This window comes from Nylanderia fulva, unplaced genomic scaffold (assembly GCF_048542155.1).
Source record: "Nylanderia fulva isolate GAGA-0341 unplaced genomic scaffold, ASM4854215v1 Scaffold5, whole genome shotgun sequence".
NCBI classification, from domain to species: domain Eukaryota; kingdom Metazoa; phylum Arthropoda; class Insecta; order Hymenoptera; family Formicidae; genus Nylanderia; species Nylanderia fulva.
In genome coordinates this window covers 4,202,649-4,224,148 of record NW_028190587.1, presented here as the reverse complement: position 1 = coordinate 4,224,148, position 21,500 = coordinate 4,202,649, and the positions used below count along the sequence as shown (strand labels likewise).

At 35.5% G+C, this 21,500-nt stretch overlaps 1 protein-coding gene and 1 long non-coding RNA gene across 5 annotated transcripts in view; one reads left to right on the top strand and one right to left on the bottom strand.

The window, feature by feature from the left end:
- Positions 1-21,253, top strand: part of GluRIB (Glutamate receptor IB) — a 222,385-nt gene extending 201,132 nt beyond the window's left edge. Inside the window, exons 8-20 of one of the 4 annotated variants that reach the window (XM_029316780.2) lie at positions 1,079-1,294; positions 2,317-2,424; positions 3,137-3,247; positions 3,322-3,442; positions 3,973-4,067; positions 4,797-5,020; positions 6,155-6,367; positions 10,038-10,236; positions 10,365-10,609; positions 12,362-12,608; positions 12,870-12,944; positions 14,600-14,659; positions 16,316-21,253. In XM_029316780.2, coding sequence (XP_029172613.2) covers positions 1,079-1,294; positions 2,317-2,424; positions 3,137-3,247; positions 3,322-3,442; positions 3,973-4,067; positions 4,797-5,020; positions 6,155-6,367; positions 10,038-10,236; positions 10,365-10,609; positions 12,362-12,608; positions 12,870-12,944; positions 14,600-14,659; positions 16,316-16,390 — 1,989 coding nt within the window. In that variant the 3' untranslated portion in view covers positions 16,391-21,253. Of the gene's footprint in view, positions 1-1,078; positions 1,295-2,316; positions 2,425-3,136; positions 3,248-3,321; positions 3,443-3,972; positions 4,068-4,796; positions 5,021-6,154; positions 6,368-10,037; positions 10,237-10,364; positions 10,610-12,361; positions 12,609-12,869; positions 12,945-14,043; positions 14,099-14,599; positions 14,660-16,315 lie in introns of those variants that run through there. The other 3 variants (XM_085487038.1, XM_085487039.1, XM_085487037.1) reach the window with 3 other exon arrangements.
- Positions 1-21,500, bottom strand: part of LOC146721341 (uncharacterized) — a 170,784-nt gene that overhangs the window by 131,357 nt on the left and 17,927 nt on the right. The gene's annotated exons all lie outside the window — the stretch shown is intronic.

The window sequence follows — 21,500 nt, the reverse complement described above, 5'->3', positions numbered from 1 at the left end:
ACAGTGGCTTGAGACCAAACTTGTTAAACTGCACCCGCATGTAGAAACTTGGACTTTTCAGCCCGTTTATAAAGTGCCGCTCGGTCGACCGTACCACGCAAACCGTGTTTCACGTTTCTCTTAATGACTCTTCCTCCGTCCGCGCGTTAACATTTTTTCCCCCGAAGAGGGTTCTTGTATAGATCCAACAAAAAATAACCAGTGTTTAACGGTGCGCGGCGACACAACTCTTTAGTACGATCTCGCTGTTGTGCTAAACACTTTTTCGTCTCGCGGTAATCATTGACCCAATGGTCGATCAAATTAATTGGAATGTAAAAAAAAAATACAAAGTTACACATAATGTTTATATTTGATTATTTAAAAAATATATATTGTCGCATTATACGGATTGAGACACGAACCGCAAATATAAAACGACGTTTTGATATAATTTTCTTCAAAGAGAGAGAACTTGTTATTTATTACATTTGATTAAGAAACGAAATGTGTCTGTTAATACGAATTAACAATCATAATTGTTGTGTATGGCTATTTGTTATTCGTATATCCATGTTTAATCCCGCGAAATCGCAATATAGAGAAATACTGTTATATCCGATTGTTTTGCATAATTTTTGCTGTATTACAAGAAGTCTATAATCCTTAAAACGGATACATTGCTAACGGGTTTCCCGGGTAAGGTTGGGCAACGTAATATCTATGGATCTAAAAGCTCTCTCGGAGACAGGCTGCATGCAATCTAATGCAACGATTATCGTGCTCGATCGTTATACTCAGCGAATACCAAGCGCGGTTTTCTAACACTGGCGAAGTGCCCGAGGTACTCTAGTCTCCGCGAATTTACGTACATCTCACCGACGCGAATCCCTTTCTGAATCTTGCCAAATTCTTGACTCCATCCGTGGACGGGAATCCTGCGCACGAGGAATAAATATGTAAACCATTCTTCACCATTTTCACCTTCCGTTTTCGAAAATCATTCAGTTTATTTCCCTCTCTTCTTCAACTTTGTGAAAATCGATACACTTATATATGCTTTGTCAAAAGTAATTTATTATACATGTGTCAAAATTAGGCACAAGCTGCTCTGATGTACGACGCCGTGTTCGTCTTGGTCGAAGCCTTCAACAAGTTTTTGAGAAAGAGAACCGATAAAAATAATACACGACGTATAGGAACTACAAGCAGCAATCAGCCTATAAACGGGACAAAAGCTTTAGATTGCTACAACAATCGCGGCTGGGTCACTCCGTGGGAATATGGAGACAAAATCTCGAGACTTTTGAGAAAGGTAAATCAATCTTGTTAATAAGAAGAATACCGTTCGCACAATATTTTCATGATTATTACATATTAAATGTAAGTACATGTATAAGTATAAATAATTTCCTATATATAATTCTTTGTCATTTTTCTCATAATTTTATTTATAACTCGGTCAATATATAATTCCATTAAATAAATTGAATTAAACAAATATGCGAATTAGCGTATTTTAATTGCTGCGTGCTAAATTTTTAATTTCTACTGTCGGCTTTTGATGATCGCGCATTATTATATAATTGTGTAATCAGAATTTATATTTTAATAATACGTGAATGCGATAATATACGCACAATCATGTGTAGGTAATTTGTTTTCAAATTCCCGAGACGCGATCAGAGGACAGGGGTACTCAATGTGTGTTACGAAATACTGTGGCGACCGAAATTGCCAGGGACCCTCCTCTACGTATCTCTGCTCTTGACAGTAATTGGCGGTTATTCCGACTCTAACGGAATTCCTGCGTTTACGTCAAATACTCCTCTGTCATTCCACCTTTACGTATACATGTTGTTATTCTTGTGTCTCTTTTTGTCTTTCGAATCCGCTATAATTTGATAATTTGTCAGTCAAAATTACAGTCGACCATTATTTTTTCCAATAAATTTTAATAGCTGTCATTGTTTTCATTCGAATAATATTCTACTCGTTCTTAAATTTTTTTATTCAATGATAATTTAATTAAAAATATTTTGCTTATTATTATCACAAGTTAATTACTAACAGTAATAATCCAGAAAAGATTATTTATTTTTATATCTATTATCAGATTTTTGCGAAATGTATTTCTGTAATATATTTTATTAAAATATATTTTTGTTACTAAAAGCATATTATATGCATAATGATCTACATTATTTTTTATTTAGTTCATATTTTTTTGCTTTTATTTTTATAAAAATATGTGAGCGATTAAAAGAACATCATAATATTCGTTATTACAGTTATATATACATGCAAAATACGCGATTAAAAATTATTTATTTGCAGGTTGAGATTGAAGGGCTGACAGGAGAGATACGATTCAATGACGATGGTCGGCGACAGAATTACACGCTTCATGTCGTCGAGATGACTGTTAATAGCGCTATGGTGAAAGTAAGTTATACTATCATGTTTCATGAGAAATATATGAACAGTTATTTAATGTTTTATGTATGACAAATTACGATGCTAGAAATAAATTTTACGCTGCAAATCGAAAGTGTGTTTAATACAATTCGCATTGTAAATTTTACGCAACGCATCGCTTTTATTTCATTCAAAATTACTTCGAAAAATGATCTCAATTTTGTCGTGTCTAGATTCATAAGTAACAGAATCGCTTTCGATTATACATATTTGTGATATCATATTAATCGTTCATTTAATTAAATTGGTGAGATTGATATTGTGTTGCAATATTTATGATGTTTGGTAATGATTTTTGTATTGTAGAGGAATACGCTTATTCGCATCCATATCTTTCACACAATGTGGCTCAGACATTGAGAAACATTAACATTTAAGAAACATTAACGTTTAATGAGTATTTTATTTCAAATGTTTTTAAATTGAATCAGCTAAAAACGCTTATAGTTATTTCTAAGTGTTAGGTATGTTCCACTGATTGTGATCTGCAAAATTTAACTGTATTATTACAGTAATAAATATTGTATATATTTGCAAAATGTAGCTTTTAAAAAATTTCTATAAATATAATACAGTTTCTATTTTGTACTTCTTTTTTTAATTTTTTTCTGCAAACACTCGCAATATCTAATTCAACAGATTCACATTAAGAGAACTACATCATGATTTATTGTTGTAGGTCGCCGAATGGACTGATGAGACTGGTTTTCAAGCCATAGCCGCAAAATATGTACGACTTCGTCAACATGAAGTTGAAAAGAATAAAACCTACATCGTTACTACGATATTGGTAAGTTTATTAAAATTATTTGTTTTCAATTAATTCGCGTATAATTAGGATTAATTATAATTTCAATTATATAGGACGACCCTTACATAATGAAGAAAATGTCGGATACAGATGAAGTATTATTCGGAAATGACATCTACGAAGGATATTGTAAAGATTTGGCTGACCTCATCGCCAAAAAGCTAGGCATATCATGTAAGTTTATAATCGCAAATAATTATTGCTTTCTAAAAGACTTTTTCAAAAATTACATAAATGCATTAACAGATAAAATAATGTAATATAGATACAAATTATAAATTTTATACATGCAATATTGATAGTGTTAAAATGAAAAATTTAATTATTAATACGAGAACATTAGATAATCAGTTAATAAATAGTTTATTTTTTGGGAATTTATTTCATATCTATTGAAATTTAATATAATAACTAAAATAACGATACGGAGAAACAACGCAATCTTTATTTTAATATTATGCGTCCCTTTTTTTTTAAGTAATTTTTAATTATCAATGTTAGCAAATCTCATTTTACTTGCATAAGAATTCATAATTCAAGCAAAAAAATTACTTTTATTATTCGGCAAAATTTGCCAAAGTCTTGACAAGTACCTAAAAGACGTAACGAAGCTTCTTCTGCGCGCGGAATCGATAATGGAAAAAGTTCCGCGAAAGAAATGGTGTTTCGCGCGCCTCGTAAAGTACTTTCTTACGAATTTTCAGACGAGCTGCGGATCGTGAAGGACGGAAAATACGGCATGGAAAACCCGGACGTCCCGGGCGGCTGGGACGGCATGGTCGGGGAGCTTATCAGAAAGGTAAGTTCCGGTAATTTCGTTGTATCCGCTACATCCTTAACGCGAAGCGCTTTTTCCTCTCCCGAAACCGGCTCCCCCGGAAGTTTACGCGGAAAGGCGCCTCGAGTGATTGAACCCAGCTTCTCGCAAAAGCAGAATATTGATCGCCGCGCGGTTGCAGTCGAGATGGTCTACCAAGAAGCTGTTTTATCTCTCGATAGCGAGTTTGAACGTATTCCACTAGATGCCCTGAGCTTGCAAGCTCGTCAATCGTTAACCGATTTTAAGCTCCATCTCGCGAGAACTTAGAATAAGCTGAAAACAATTGAGCTTTTAGCTGTATCTCATGGAGGTATATGCGTTTAGGTCATTTCAACAATATTTTGAAACAGGAAAAAATAACAGAGTTATTGAGAAAAATTATTTATTTTGATTATATTATTAAAATAAGAATCACATAAATATAACAATAATTAAAGAATAAAAATACCATAACTAAAGTATCTATTGATTATACATATTAATGCACAAATTCTCATAATAAAATGTGCTGAAAAAATATATTATCATATAATTAATTATTGACATATAAAATACTTAGTTTTGTTTTAAATTTTTAACTCGATTAAAGTTTATTTTTAAGTTAATGTTTATTATAATCTCTGCTGGATGTTTAAATCAAGTTATAAAAAAATTAATTTCTGATTATTCATATTGATATTTATAGCAGTTATTCTACTTGATTTGCAGGAAGCCGACATAGCAATCGCTCCCATAACTATCACTTCTGATCGAGAACGCGTGATCGATTTTAGTAAACCGTTTATGTCTCTCGGCATCAGCATCATGATAAAAAAACCCATCAAACAAAAACTCGGAGTCTTCAGTTTCCTGAATCCGCTGAGCAAGGAGATCTGGGTGTGCGTCATTTTTTCCTACATCGCAGTTTCTATCGTCCTGTTTATTGTATCAAGGTAAGACATTTTTTATTGAGAGATAAAATTTTTGTAATTTTTTACAAACAATAACAAACATACATCTAAAATTAAATATATTTAATTTTATTAATTTACAATTAATTTTGCGATTTACAATTAAACGATTTATTAATTTACATTAATAACATTAGAACAGTCATAAAGAGAATGCATCCACTTTTATTCTAGTTGTACAGACCTTGGGTCTACTGTCACAATTACGTGTCAAGGTGCAGCAATTACAGATGCATTTATCGCGATGTAGTCGGCAAAATGTGTCGACACGTCGCAATATATAGTCTCGTTGTGCTTTTTATTCTCTGGTATGCTACATATTTATGTCTCTTATCTTGCACAATTGCGATCGAACGGAACCATTCCGACGAAAAGTCGCCATCAAATATTAATGGATAAGAGTAAAAGAGAAACAATTATATTCTAGTAAGTCGTTCGTTATTTTCGCACTGATATAGAAAAAAAATTCTCGTTTACGAGAGCTCTCGGTCACTTTAACGAAGGCATAATGAGCAAGTCGAGAAAGTTTTTAGGTAGCTTCTTAATTAATGAGACTCTCTCGCTCTCTCTCTCTCTTTAAATGCCAACATTTAAGACTTGGTATACGATTGACTGATGCATACGACGCGCGTGATATTACTTGAAAAAAATATGACTGTGGGAATTAACTAGAATTAAGGTAGACCCTCATTTTTAAAAGGCTATTATTTATAGAGCGACTTTTAGATGTAGATAACGAATTAACTTTGAAATTTATTATCTCTCATCATAATTATGAGCAACTCTTATGATTTATTGACATTGGCAGGCAACCTTCTATCGCGTACTGTTGTAAAACAATTTATTTATTCATGTCATCAACTAGAGAACACGCAATCTCACCCCGGGGATTTACGTAGTATACATCACATTTTCAAAACATCACATTTGAAAAAAATATTTTCAATTATCGAAGTATTTTCTCTACTGAATTGCTCCCTTTACTTAATGTCTTAGGGGATGTTAACATTTTAGAGATAATTTTTAAACATCTTTAACATCGGTCCAACATTTTTAATGAGCAAAATAATTTTCCGTAACGATTCTCTCTAATTTTTCTCCTTATTTGTAATCTAGATTTTCGCCGTACGAGTGGAGGGTACTCACCATCAGCGGTAGCACGGATTCAGCTATTAGCGGACGAAACGATCCCAGTTTGCAACATCCGCATACGCCGCAAGGTTCACCCCACATGCCAACTTCTAGCATGGCCAACGACTTCAGTATCGTAAATAGCCTCTGGTTTGCTCTGGCGGCGTTTATGCAACAGGGCTGCGATATCTCGCCCAGGTAAACACGCCTCGCGTTATTAATTTCCGGCAGTAATTAACGTCGTGCGCGCGAGAAGACGTTCTTGTTGCAAACTCAATATTTAATTTTTTCTAATCATCGGATTTCATGTCAGCTCATGTTTCTGCCACAAATTTTTAATTTTAATCATTTTTTTTAATAAATATAATAAATAACGTTCGCATGTCGTCAAGTCTTTTTTCCTCCGATTGTTTTAACTTAATATAAATCAAATTTAACTCGTAAAATTCGTAAGATACAAATTTTTATGTCTTTCAACTTATTTTACTCATTCGATTGTTTTTGCGATATTACAATTATCAATGTTTTTTTTTTAAATAGCATCGAAATTTTGTCTCTCTTTCGTCAAATATTAATTCTACAGAATTTGCTTTGTCAATCTCATCAACTTTAGCAGAAATTTAATTTAAAGTTCAATTATCGGGATATTGGAAACTGAAACGAATATGGCAACTTCATATTTGCTGAGAAAAAAAATATCTCACACAGTCATCAAAGAATTCAACATTTAAAAAATACATTAGTATGAAAGAATTCGTGTAAACGAAGCATGTGCAACCGTGCAATTTCGCGATTAAAGATTCGGGTGCGTTGAGATATTTATCTCGAGAGTGGCTCGTGGATATGAATTTACGAGAGAATGAAGAAGAAAGAGCAAAAAAGATAGAGAGAGAAAGTGACCGGCGCGCGCAAGTAGCGCCCACGTTCTCCTTGGCTAATTATAGCCACCCACTTTTGCTTCCCTCCGTTTCCGTTTCCGCAGTATAAGCGCAGGTAAGTACATAAAGGCACAGGGAGAATAGCTCCCTTTACCCGGGATAGGTCGAGCGTACAACCCGGTAATAGGATGAATCGGGCAAGATTCTATAAGAGCTCCCTGGTTGACGTTTAAAATCTCTCGTGTAAATTGTTAAAGCGTCTCTCCGCAGATGGACATTTAGCTGAAAAGATCTTTACAATATTTTATGTTAAATATGGCCAAGTTAACAATCTTAATAGATTATCTACGCTTCGCGAATCAATTATTTCATCTCGTGTCTCGCGTACAAATGTGATAAAAAAATTCGAACACGTACATCTGTCAAAGTATTTATCGTTAAATAGAAAGTACAGGTTTTTCTAGGACATTCTGTATGTGTGAACGTATCTTACATTAAAAATCTTTCTTCATTGTTGTTGACCTGTTACACATTTGCTCTTCTAAAGATATATGCGATTATTACACAAATATATAAATCACATATTATTTGGTCTCTTGTGCTTGCAACTGTATACCTCTATTCCATATTATTCTCGCAATACATACGCGTTATCACCATCAGTATCGTCATTATACTGTCGTTAGCAAACATTTCAATCGCTCTTATCTCGCGTACTGTTTCACTTATGTTACAATTGTGCTCAGACTACGAATTACTGTATATTCGTCAACGATGTACACTGTGAAAAAAATATGTAAAATTACAAAATAAAAATATGTAAAATTATATAAATAATAAATGTAAAATTACATGATAAATATTGAAAAAGTAAAAATTTCTATTATTTATCGTGTAATTTTACACTTATTATTTATGTACTCTTACATATTTTTGTGTAATATATTACATATTTTTTTACAGTGTAGTACAATTAAACATGCTCGTTCTTAATGACATAAAGCACTCGAGCAAACGTAGATTGATTAGACTGGAGTATTGCAAAATAATTGTAAATAATTTTAATTGAAATTATATATGAATTCATTGTAAATTTGCGTATGCGTGCAATTTGCAGAAAAAAGAATCAGAACGACATTCATAATAAAATTGCCTTATCGTGACACGTAATTTAGATCGGCTTTATAATCGCTGAACGATTATGGCCGCGCCAGACTCATTTGAATAAAGTGTACCGCGCGTGCAAAAATTCCAACCGCGACACGTGCAACAACCACGTATTTATTTACACATCCTTTAATGCTTTGTAAGCTTTATTTCGCATTTGCTTTCACATGATAATCTTTCTCCATATGTGCCATATTATGTATCAGATTTGATTTTATAAAGTTATACGTCGATCTACACGCGCGCTTTCAGAGAAATATTTATTCGGTGACATAATATTAGTTTAGCGAGATCGATATCACTCGAATGAGTTTGAGAAAAGTTTTACATAATACTTTTTATTAAATTTAGAACAAAAACAAAAATATAATATATTAAAGAGTTGTGACAATAAAATAAATCAAGTAAGAAATAGGATGTGAGAAGGGACAAAAAATTCTTCTCTCTCTTTTAATTAAGGAGTTATAAATTATGGAGATGGTCTTTGTGAAAGTTGAGTATATTAAAGAACCAAAGAGAGAAGGATTTTTCTCGGCTGTTTTATAGCTTCAAAAATTTTACATTTTTAAATTAACTGTCCTTCAAAGTGTCTGTTGAGACTTATATGTTCTTTGATACATAACGATTTTCTTGAAGGCTTATGATAATTCTTAATGCATAAAAGTTATTTCTCTCGGAGATATAGTTAGCATTGCTTCGTAACATTTCCGCGACCGTATATTTCTTAGAATATAACAGTGCAAGTTAGATAATGATTTCGAGCAAACACTTCAGGCTCTGCGGACAAGTGCCACATCTATAAACAAAGCATAATTTGCTCGCATATATTCAAAACATTCCAGCTGGATAGGAAAGTCCAGTATGAATAGAACATTCACGTAATAGTGCTTTATTGTGCTTTAAAGTATATTGCGCAATACGATGATAAGGATTCAAATCACATTTTGCTTCTCTAAAGCACCCACTATTTGCTTTCTACTCTTACATTTTTAAAACAATTTGTGCAATCTGCTAGAAAATAATAACTTGCCAATTACTTTATCAGATTTATTCTAAAAGAATAATACAATTAATATTATATTATTATTTGTGTTTTTACTTCAGAGTTAAATCTCAAACAGCATATTATATAATTTCCGCTTCTTTCATCATTTATTATTTTTGTTTCTTGGTGAGTGCTATGCCCTAATACTGTAACATGAGACTTGGATTGAGAAACACTGTTCCACAAAACTGCATACATTCCTATGGAGTTGCAACAAAAGTGAACGCGCGCGTTTTGTCGTTTACGCGAAGCAGACCGCGTGCTCACTCCGAAACTGGGTCTCAATTAATTTACATTTGGTTGTATCCAGTGCACCACCCCATCCTACTAGCTCTCTTGATTAATGGTTTAAATATTCGTGTGGCGGCGATATGAATTGTAAATTTCGTGGAACCCGCGCGAGTGGTCATCATCTCTCTGCTCTCCTTTTCTATGTTTTTCGTTCTCTTTTCCTTCGACCAGCCTCTCTCGCCTCGTTCTCGATGCTCATCTTTCGCAGATCCGATTCAATATGAGCAGACATAATTAAGGATCTCCATCGAATTTTTTGCCCGCGAGTATCTTGTTTACAGTTTTGCTCGCAGCAATCGGAACAAAGATCTATGATGCGTAGGCAATAAATACACTTTGTATATTATAATTTTAAATTAGCATCATGGATACACAAACGCGTTTAAATTGATTGTAATAAAAACAAGAAGAGACTAAAATATTTTTGCCTCTATTATATACCATGTTTTGTCGTAAAATAATAACTTTCGAATAATTTGATTAACAGATCCATATCTGGTCGCATAGCCGGCAGCGTCTGGTGGTTTTTCACTCTGATTTTAATATGCTCCTACACCGCGAATCTCGCTGCATTTTTAACCATCGAGAGAATGGTCACGCCAATTAACTCGCCCGAGGATTTAGCGGCGCAGACGGAGGTCCAGTATGGCACTGTCACTAATGGCGCGACGATGGATTTTTTTCGAGTGAGTATTCACGAACGATGTATAATCTCTTGTGTAATTCCGTCCCACGAACGGTTTATTAAATTTTTAATGCACATTCAGCAGTCGGACTGGCACTTTTATCACTCCTCTTTTTTATCTGTCTGTAGAAATCTCCAATTGGTCTCTATAGCAAGATGTGGGAGTTCATGAACTCGCGGAAGCACGTGTTCGTAAAATCGTACGAGGAGGGAGTACGAAGAGTGAGAGCGAGTAAGGGCAAATACGCATTTTTAATCGAGAGTCCGACGAATGAATATACAAACGAGAGAGAGCCTTGCGACACGATGAAGGTCGGAAGAAATCTCGATGCCAAGGGATTCGGTGTCGCGACGCCGTTAGGATCCCCTCTCAGGTAAGTCAGGCACATAATTGAAGCCCCACATAATTACTAACAAACGTCAATGAAAGCTATTTTCTTCGTTTAAATTTTGTTAAGGCACTATGAAGCACAAAAGGAACGAGGAATAAAATTTTCAAATCAAACATTTCAATTAATAATGATTTGTTATAAGTGTAATACTTTTTTTCTTTCTGCTTATCTTTATCAAGATAAATTACTCGTTGCGCACATGAATTAGAAAGAATTAATAGTTTGATGGATTGAAATAATTTTACACCTACGCGTAACAATTACTTGCCGCTTCTCGTCAGACGGCGGCAGAGAAGACACTTGATATATTTTCGTTGAACAAACAGGAGAGAGTAGGTAATTAACGTGGTTTTGTAGTCATCATGGTGAAACAGAGATCCTCTAGTACATTTTCTCTCTCTCTCTTTATCACTCTTTCATGTGAACGCTTTGCCTTTGTCTTTTCCAAAGCTTTTTGCTTCTCGTTTCGCCGTGTTCAGAATGTTATTGCACATCATTACGCGCAATTAGCATAGAAAAACTCGTACTCTCTTTTCCATGCCATTAACCGTTAGGGAACACGTTTACCGTAGACCAACACCATTTTGTATCATGTTTCGACGACGTGTTAACACAACCCGACCTTTCCTGTACACGTTAGATCCGTTCGCTTTACCATTTTACATTTACCGATTTTATATTTTCTCAAGTAACTAGCCCCGTCGTAATTTTTTAGTCGTTCTTTCTACCGAAATACATTTTTTTTCTTTACTAATGTAAATTTTAATTTGATTATTTCTTATGTTTTATTAATTAGCATTAATTATTGACTTTTTAAATAAGCAATATCTCAAAACAAAATTTTCTATAACTTCTTATTTTTTGAATGTCATAATTTTAACATTAAACAAAATTGTTTCTTTTTATAATTTAATAAGAAAGAAAATCAATAAGTCACATAAAAAAATGCAATATGTTGTTCTCCCGAAACTTTACAAATGCAGAGATAACAAATTCACATTGTAACGACGAGATACATTTTTCCAGAGTAGAGTCGATTCTCTAATTAAATGAAAGTAGAAAATAATATAAATATTTGTCATTTTATTAATTTTCATAATGTGACTGGAATAAACGTGCCACTGCGACGGTAATACGCGCAAATTTGCATGTTATTGATTTTTTAACCGCGCGACCCTTGACGTTTCGTGCAACGTTCCGATCTCCCGTTCTCGCGGCTCACGCGTTGTCTTCGGATCGTCGAAGCAACAGCGAATAGGTAATTGGAGGCAGTATATGCAAACAACAGTTTTATCACGTCTGCCTATAATACACCCATCGACAGATAACGCAGAGGGTGGCTTCATCTTATTCTTATTTCTCTCTTCCAAGTCTACCCCTTGTTCTACATCTTCTTGTAGATTGAAGCAGAAACTTTATCAGAATCGATATTACTCGAAAAGCTTATAATTGAAGAAAGTTTTTCCAAACTTTTTCGAACAAATCTTGTTAGGCGCATTTTGCCATTGTACTTCGATGTTCTCCGATTACTTTATTTGCACGTAATTAGATGGTACTTTGATCGTCTCTCGTGCTCTGATATATATATATATGATGCCGTAAAAATACCTGAGAGGAGATTGTTATAAAAATAACGCGTTCCTATAGATTACGATATTTTCTCCGCAACTCGTGCAGCATTTATTTGACAGTATTTTCACGTGACGATGATATGATCCTTGATAAACTTGACAGGGATCCCATAAACTTGGCGGTGCTGTCGCTGAAGGAAAATGGAGAACTGGCGAAGCTGTTCGAACGATGGTGGTACGAAAGGACGGAATGCAGGCACGGTGATAAGCCAGACGCTGCTAGAAACGAATTATCGCTGAGCAACGTAGCGGGAATATTTTATATCCTCATCGGTGGCCTCCTTCTGGCGCTCGCTGTAGCTCTCTTGGAATTCTGCTACAAATCGCACACAGAGGCGACAAGAGCGAAGGTAATGAGACGTCGAGCGCGTGAGAAAAACGTAGGAGATATAATTTCATACAAAACTTTCTACGTATACTTTATCATAAAACAAAGATAAACAAATTAAGTTATTAAATTAGAAAATAAATTTACGTAAGGTAACAGAATTTTCTTGTAAGAAAAGCTGGTTCGTACAATCTTATTTAATAATCGTGAAGTCGCAAAATTTTTTATCATTGTAAGGAGAAAGATTTTATGTCATTTTCATGAAATGCTATTTTTTTTTTAGATTCCACTGTCGGACGCGATGAAGGCGAAAGCACGACTGACGATCGGTGGTGGTCGCGATTTCGACAATGGACGGGTAAGTGAACAATTAAATTTTCTTATTATGTTCGCATACGCATATATTCGCATATACGGTATCAGTAGAGATTGTTTGGCAAGAGACGCTTCGACTAAACGTTCCGCCGATCCAAGGAAAATGAAACAAAATTACGTTAAGCACACACAAAGTAGATAACGTTTAATAATATTTATAACAATATTTGCTTTATGCTGCATTTAAACATTCGTTTCATATTATATATGCGCGTATATCAAATTGCTCGGGAAAATTAAATATAGCAAGTTGCATGTTTGCTATGATTAATAATAATAACGAAAATTGTACGCACAGTTGATTCGACGTATCATGCGAACGTGCAATTAGCATGAAACAAATTGTTATCATAATTAATTAAATATTATCGTTGCGATAACGTACACGAAAGTTTCTTTATATATATATATATATATATATATATATCTCAAGCTGCGTACTAATTCTTGAATTTTTTGTTTAATTTACGCATTAATTCTGATAAAGAGGAAGAAAGATACCCCGGTGCATAGAGCTCTCGATCGGCGGCGCGTCTCGTCGCGCAATTACTTCGGTCTCGAACCAAAGGTATCGATGTATATCATAAAATACATACATTCGCAACAAGAGCATCGTACATTATACATACGCATATATACATACGAAACTTATATACATTATATTCATACATATATAGATGAACGACGTATAGAGTACGCTTGGCATGCAGTTAGCAGCGTAAACGTTTGACACATTGTCGTTTAGTTACGCCGGACTCGAAGCTGGCTACATTTAATGTCCTAGAGAGCTCCAGCCTCTCAGTGTCGAAGAGGCCGATCGACCGGAGGCTGAGTGACCGATCCGATATATATATATATATATATTGATATACATATAATTTGCATATATGTATATATATATATGTATATGTCTACATATGTATGCGTACGTGCGTGCGATGTGCAGCTGGCTGGATGTATTGCGCTCTTTTTTTCTGTTTCTCTCTTCTACTCGGTGGATGACGTACGGAGGGGGGAGGGGGAGGGGGCGTAAAAATTTGCTCGTTTGCGTTTCGTTCTACTTTGGGTTTTTGTCTCTCTAGTGGTACGGACTGCAGAGTTAGACGGAGGATGCATGCGCCTTTCCCGGGACCATATGTGAGTACTCTCGCCCTTAATTTTAATTCCCACTTTGCATATATATATCTTGCTTTTCTTCTAATTCTACCGCATGTCCTTTTCTCACTTTCTCTCTTTCTCTTTCGCTTTCTGCGTCGGAGGCTTCTGCATGATGTAGTCGCGGTTTAAATCACATCATCACCACAACTCCTGAAATATTATCCGTCCTTCGAGGAGGGATAAGCCGATGTTTATTACATACACATGTATATATACACTTCTCTTTGTAAATATTTAAAAATTAGTAATTAATAGTCTTGAAAAGTACTGACAATAATTTCATTAATTCTTATTGGATTTATATCATGCAATAAGTATGATTTATTAGTACTACTAGCTCTCTTGTATAAGTGTTCAATATGTAAAAATCAATATGTATATAAAGAAAAAAAAAGAAACAGAGATAAGTAGGGACTCTTAAAAAAAACTTGAGATCTTCACAGAGTTTCCTATCTTTTGTAACACTGATTCCTTTCACAGCGCGGGAAGAAACGAGTACTGGCTGCGGAGGTACCAACTTTGACTACGTTCGCGCCGAAGGTATGACTGAAGAGACCATGGTGCATCAAGAGCTCCGCAGGAAATTTTTTGAAGATCTCAGATTTTTTTTTACCTCCCTACATTGCTACATCAGTGTGTGGATATGTCTGCACGGTGTATCCTTTGCGCTCCTCTTTCAAAGTTGAATAGTATCTAGTATATATGTACATATATATATATATACCTATGCAAAGAGCTGCTTTTCTCTCGAACTTTTCGTCACTTCGCAGCTGCTTAATATTAAAATCTGTTTTTTCGATTTTAGCAATCTTCCGCAAATATATTTTTTTAAATTTAGGATAATAAGCTATAAATATTCATTAACAAATCGATACATTTATCTCTGACATTTCGTTAAAAATAAAACGAAGTGTCTCGAGGAAGATTGATAAAGTTGATCATCAAGTTTAACATTTCAACAATAGCATCAGTAAAAATGTTATTACTATAGTACTATTTTAGAAAGAATTGTAAAATCTCCGTTTATACGTCGACTATTTTGCGTGTCAAACTCGCATTCTTTATCTCATATTTCCTTCCACATTTACTTGTGCTTTACTTTGGTGTTTCCCTTATTAAGATTTCGATCTTTCTTTTGGTATCTACTCTCGTGCTCGTTTGATATAACATGAGTACATTTCTCGAATATATCAACGGCAAACGAACGTGATATATAACATTTTTTCATTATGCAAAGCTTATAGAATGACAAACATATATGTATATAAATAACGTGAATTCGGGGTTGCTTTGTTGACTAGTTTTCTTTATGTCTTATGTGCACGTGTATTTATCGTTCATATCAACAAAACAAGACAAACAAAAACTCGTTTATCTATGTAGATATTTCTATCATTAAAAACTGTGACATTCATAATACTTCATCGTACTTATAACTTGTCACATTTTTCAATCTCTCTCTCTCTCTATCTGAACTTATTTCAGAAAAATGAAAACGAGCGATTGTGTAGATAAACCTCGAGTTTACATCAGTAGCACAGTAACTGCTATCACAAACAAGAATCAAATATCCGCACATCCGTATTTACTGAATTACAGATGCATTGTAGAACTAATACGTTGCAAAATCTGGATTGGAACAGAAGAGATGGAATAATATAGGTCTCATTCACGATAGAAAAAGAATCACATATAACTTGCAATCTTTCACGTAATTTTTGTCATGAATCACTGCCAAAAATTTAGTCACATATAAAATTCCTATCGTCTTTTGTCAATGTGTCAATATGTCTGGGCTAGTATACCGTCGCACATAGTTCAGTTTCCAGATTATCCAAACACGACTGGTTATCAAAACCGTCAATATTTGCATTAATTAAAATTCTTAATTATAATAATATATTAATATTAATATTAACCGTCGTGATAAAAAAGCTAATTGTTAGAAAAAATGATTCAATACACTTGACATCTTCATGAAAGAAACAACTATACAGCAAATCAAAGACAAAAAATAAAAAATAAGACGCTACATCAAAAAACATGAAAAAGCATACTTCGTACACCTGATCTTAATTGAAGGTAGCAATCCAAACACCGCCGGTCTCGGACGATAATCGGGAAACTGCGACAGCTTATTAGCTCAAACGAGCTTAACGCTACGATGCGCCTAATAATCGGCATTGACATTTCCAGTACTACGCTCCAGCCAACGCGATTGGGAACACGGAGGGCGATCAGGTTCACAGCAATACCCACACCCAGGTGTAAATTATTACCTGGAGAGCCCGAGCGACGGATCGCCCTCGAATTCGCTGCCCACACCTCCGCCACCCCCATTGGTGGCACCCCCACCGCCACCCCCACCGCCCAGGAGACCACGGAGGAACGTGACCTTCGCGGAGTCGCCACCGAAGAGCCCGAGGAAGAAGAGCCCGAAGTACATGTTCCAGCGGAAGTCCAGCATGGCGGTCCTCGACGTGGCGGTCCCGTGGACGCCGGCGTCGCCGCGACACTGGGCCGGTCTCAGCGACAAGCCGCCAGAATACATCACGTAAGATGCTGAAGCGAGCGTAGGCAACGATCGGCGTCTTTTCGACATCATGACGACCTTAGCTATTTGGAGTATCTGTGCTGAGACATTCGAACGTATACTCGAGCTGCTGACACGAGGTAGCTCTTCTTCTCTTGCCAATTTTTCGCCCAGAAATGTTCTAGCGATCCGAACTCGAGTAATGAAGCGATTGGAACATGGAAGCATTGATATTTTTATAGAACAATAATCGTAAGGTTTTGTAATGATTCTAAGAAATCGAGAAAAAATTGTGTCCCTCTGTGCGTTGTAACATTTTTCACGCAGAACCGAATGGTTTTCTGTAGCGATTTCCATGGACGATGTATTTAAACGACTTAGGGAGAAGTTGAGAGACTAGTTCCTCTGATAAATATTGGAATGCGATTACCTTAATACAGAATTATGCAGATGACAATTGGATTATCGGTATGTTCGAATTGCGAAAAATTGTGTCGCATTACTCGAGATTTCGGATTATTTGATATAACTGATAGTAGAATCGAGATAAATGTATCAAAACATCGGCGACTATTGTCCTTTTCACGCACCTTGAAGAATATCATTTCATCCACAGAACATAAAACATTGGCCGATCACGAAAATGCCAATACTTTTTACAAAACATTCAAAATTCAAATTTTCTACAATAAATTTTACCATTTTATAAAAATTAGTATTTATTATCTTGAGATTTTTAATATTTACCAAAAAGATAAAATCAGTATGGAAAATATATCAGAGCGTGAGATTTAAAAAAAATGGGCAGCCACATCCTCATAAATCGGCGGAATTTTTCGTCGCTCGAGGAGTACACATAAGTAAAGCATTTCCCAAGCTTCGATTAAAGCTTCGATCTGCAACGTCGACACGAATGGAAACGAAAATTCCTGTCGGCCGAATCCTTTGTACATTGTAAATATCCGTGAGCGAATCAAATAAAAATAAAAAAAGAAAAGAAGCAAAACGAATTCACCGTCGGGGCGACGATGAAGTCGCCACGATTGCGATAGTATAATGATGGTCCTGGGATGGGTGCATGTGCAACCAGCAACTCGAACTACACACTTACTGCCATAAAAAAAAAACAAACGAAAAAAGGAACGCGTAATGAGATTACAAAAAAGAAAAATAAGAAACAGCGTTCGCGGGTGGAAGATTTTAGAAGAAGATTTGCGATGGATGAAAAAAAAAGGTTCGCCGTCGCAAATAAATTATTATTAGAAACGTCACGTGCCAAAAGAGACTGTCGATCGTGACGACGACGCAACTATTATTCTTATTATTATTACTAGATATTATAATTATTATTATGAATTACAATTACTGTGTAATAAGGGGGTAACTATTTTGTGCAATGAGCGAGAGTGTGAATGAGTCTGACACCGCAAAACAGCGGGGTCTCACATGAGTTTTTTAATCCAGACGGGCGTAAAATCGCACCGATGCGTGAGTGTGTGTTGCGTGAAATATATATATATATAGTATATAATATATAAATATAAATATATATATATATATATATAAATATAAATGCAAATATAAATATACATACTTATAGACGTTTATTGAGAAAACGAATGTGCGAGTCATGATAATGGGGTGCGTGTGGAACGTATGGTATTTTAATCATGTAAACGCGTTATGAGTACCTAAAGCGGCATCAGATCGCGCCGGTCTGGATCGATGGATGGATGCAAGTTATATCCCGCTTCTCTCTCGCGTTCCGCTCGAGTTTTCTTATCGTCTTCACACAGAACCGTCTCGCGATTGGAAACTTACCGTGCGTCGACGGATCGTCGCGATCTGGTTCGCGAGAAACGACGTTTACGGTTCACGTTGGTTTCGTGCCAAAAGAGACGATATCTCCCGCCCATATAGTTCGACGCTACATTATCTACGACAGGCACACTGCAAATAATGTACATTTTTAAGGGGATTCTTGTGATTGCGTATATAAACCGTCTTTAACACTTCATCGATCGGAGTTCGATGCTATTTCAAACAATAAATGTACCATTTTGTATAATATATAAAGGGAAAGAATGAGAACTCTGACGCACGAACATGAGAAGAAAAATATTATTGTAAGGCATGTACAACTTACTTTCACGACTACTTAAACAGCAATCAAACTTAGGAATCAAAATTGTTAGATATCGTCATATTAATATATGTATTTTAATTTCGAGTTGCTGAATGTATAGTAACATTGTTTAACATTTCAATACCGATATTTCACATACACGGGATATCGTTTATTTCAACTGCGCACAGTAGTTGGGCGTATACAAATAATTCGATATCAGAAAAGATACCAGATCAAATTCACACAAACGATCCTCGCGTTAATCGTATTTCAAATTAATTCCTGTACACGTTCGACAATACATTCACCGAAACACATCGACGCATAAATTTGAACGATGAAATAAATGAAGCAACCGCGGAAACACTTTGTAGGACCGTCGATTTTTACGATACGAAGTTCAATTGATAATTAGAATCGTGCTGAATTTTAAAACGCTCGGGGACGCTTGTCGCATATAAAAATAACCGCAATTTAGCTCGCCTCAGTGTCGGACGTGATGGCGGGGGAAATCGGAAGCCAAATTACGAGCCGCCACGTGTAAAGCTGATTTTCCTTTTTCCGAGAGATGCGTCTCGCCCATACAAATACTCGAATGCTTGAATTGCAGCGCGCGATGCACATTCCCAATTCCCGTGTAAATATCGCAAATATCACCGGATTGCCAATTTATCACAAAATCTTTTTACGTCGCGTCTTGCAATCATTGAAAGTTTACAAACGTCATTCTGTTGTAAAATTGTTTTTGAGGTATTCGGCAAACACGATTTTACAAAGAAATAATAATTTGAATTTATCTCTTAAGAGAAAAAGATACATATATTTCTCAAAAATTTTCTCAGAATTTTATACATAATTGATGTCGTTGATGATTTAAAAAATCGATTACTAATATATTAAAGTATCTCTCAAATATTATATCCTTACTCCATGTGCATACAATATGTTCAGTGAAAAAAATAACAAGAATTAAAAATAAAAAGATAATGAAATTGTGCTAATCGATCGCGGAACGTATAAGTGATATCCTCCAATTTCATAGAAAATATTTACTCGTGGCGGCCGTCGAGAGCGATCAATCTATCATATCGTCAGACTTTCTTATTACGAATAATTGTTATCTATCAGCGATTAATAAAGCGAGATAGATAATGCGTATCGGGTATTAAGTCGTTCAGAAAAAAATAATAAAAAAATAAAAAACAAGGATAACGTCATGCATGATGATGTTACGAGGAAGAACGTTCAGGAGGGATCGAGCATCGAGCGAAAATAGAGAAACCATGATTATGTCGAATGCCCATAGTGTGTGATTAACTAACCAGGTGTATATCGCGCAATCATGTTGAAGCGAGGACGTGTATGTGATGCGAGTGATTTAAGATAATCGAAAAACTGTCGAGGCGTCGCGCAATAATCGCGACGTCTCCCGATCGTCCGTTATCGTTAACGTTTCTCGTGTTAATGTTCATCGTGACACTTTTTTCTATCCCGAACTCACGACGAAAAAAAAAATCGCGAAGCAATGTAACAATTCCGGCAACACGGAGTTGCACGAATGAGCCATAAAATCGCACGCGAATATGCAATATAATGGGTATCCCCATAGGATTTCCCTCGTCCTTGCACCGAACCGCAGAGACTCGACGATACACGTCTTCAATGGATGGCTCTGGATGCTCTCGAATTTGATTTGGAATTTTATTCGGACCGTGTGACGAATCTGATTGAAGCGAAACCGATCAATTCTGCTGATGATGGCTATAGAAATACTTGCATTCGTATTCTTTTAATCAAATTATCATCCAGAGGAGACGTGCAGAGATAGAGAGTTTTGCATTTTCGTGTATATCTACTTGATTACGTTTAATTTACGTGTAATTGTGTGATTATGTGTCGTTCCGATTTCACAGAGAGCAGAAAATATTCGGGGATTCCGCAATATCCAACCGATTAATCTCCAGTTTTGTACGTCGCGACGGAACCGAACAAACATTTCATTTTGCTCGACGCATTTGCCATATTAGCGTACACTCATCGCTACTCCTGGCAAAATATACAATTTACATGAACGGACTTTATGATATCTTCGGAACGAGATGTCCAATATACAAGAATTGAACTTTATGTCGAGCAGAATGTCTCTGTGGATATATCCACGTAACAAGAAAAACATAAAAAAAAACATGTTTCTGAACTTGCATCGACAAGCGCAGCGTTGACACGTAGACGGAACGAAATCGCGCAGGAGAAATAAGTACTTCAACGGCAAAGGGGAGAGAGAGAACAGAGAAAAATAGCGTCTTCCAGTTTGCGCTTTCATTCATCGCTGCATTCCACTTACGCTTGTATCTTCGATTCAATACTTCGTTATCCCCCGTGCCATTCCGTGGCGTGATACGATCGACTCCCTTGTAAACCATTGTATACCAATCAAATTTGTCACAATACAGGATCGTTTATTTAAATGTAACATGTAATATATATGTGCCGAACCTATCTATCCTTCTATTTCATCCATTTTTTTTCTCAAAGCGAAATACAAATACTAAATATTTACAATTTCTTTTACATTAATTCACAGCTCTAATTGCATCATTAATTTTTTGATAACTAATGGAATTTTTATTTGTCACAGTACAGGACACTGAAAAAAATTTGTTAACTTGACTAAACCTTTCAACTAAATATTATTTTGTTAATTGAACATATAAAAATAT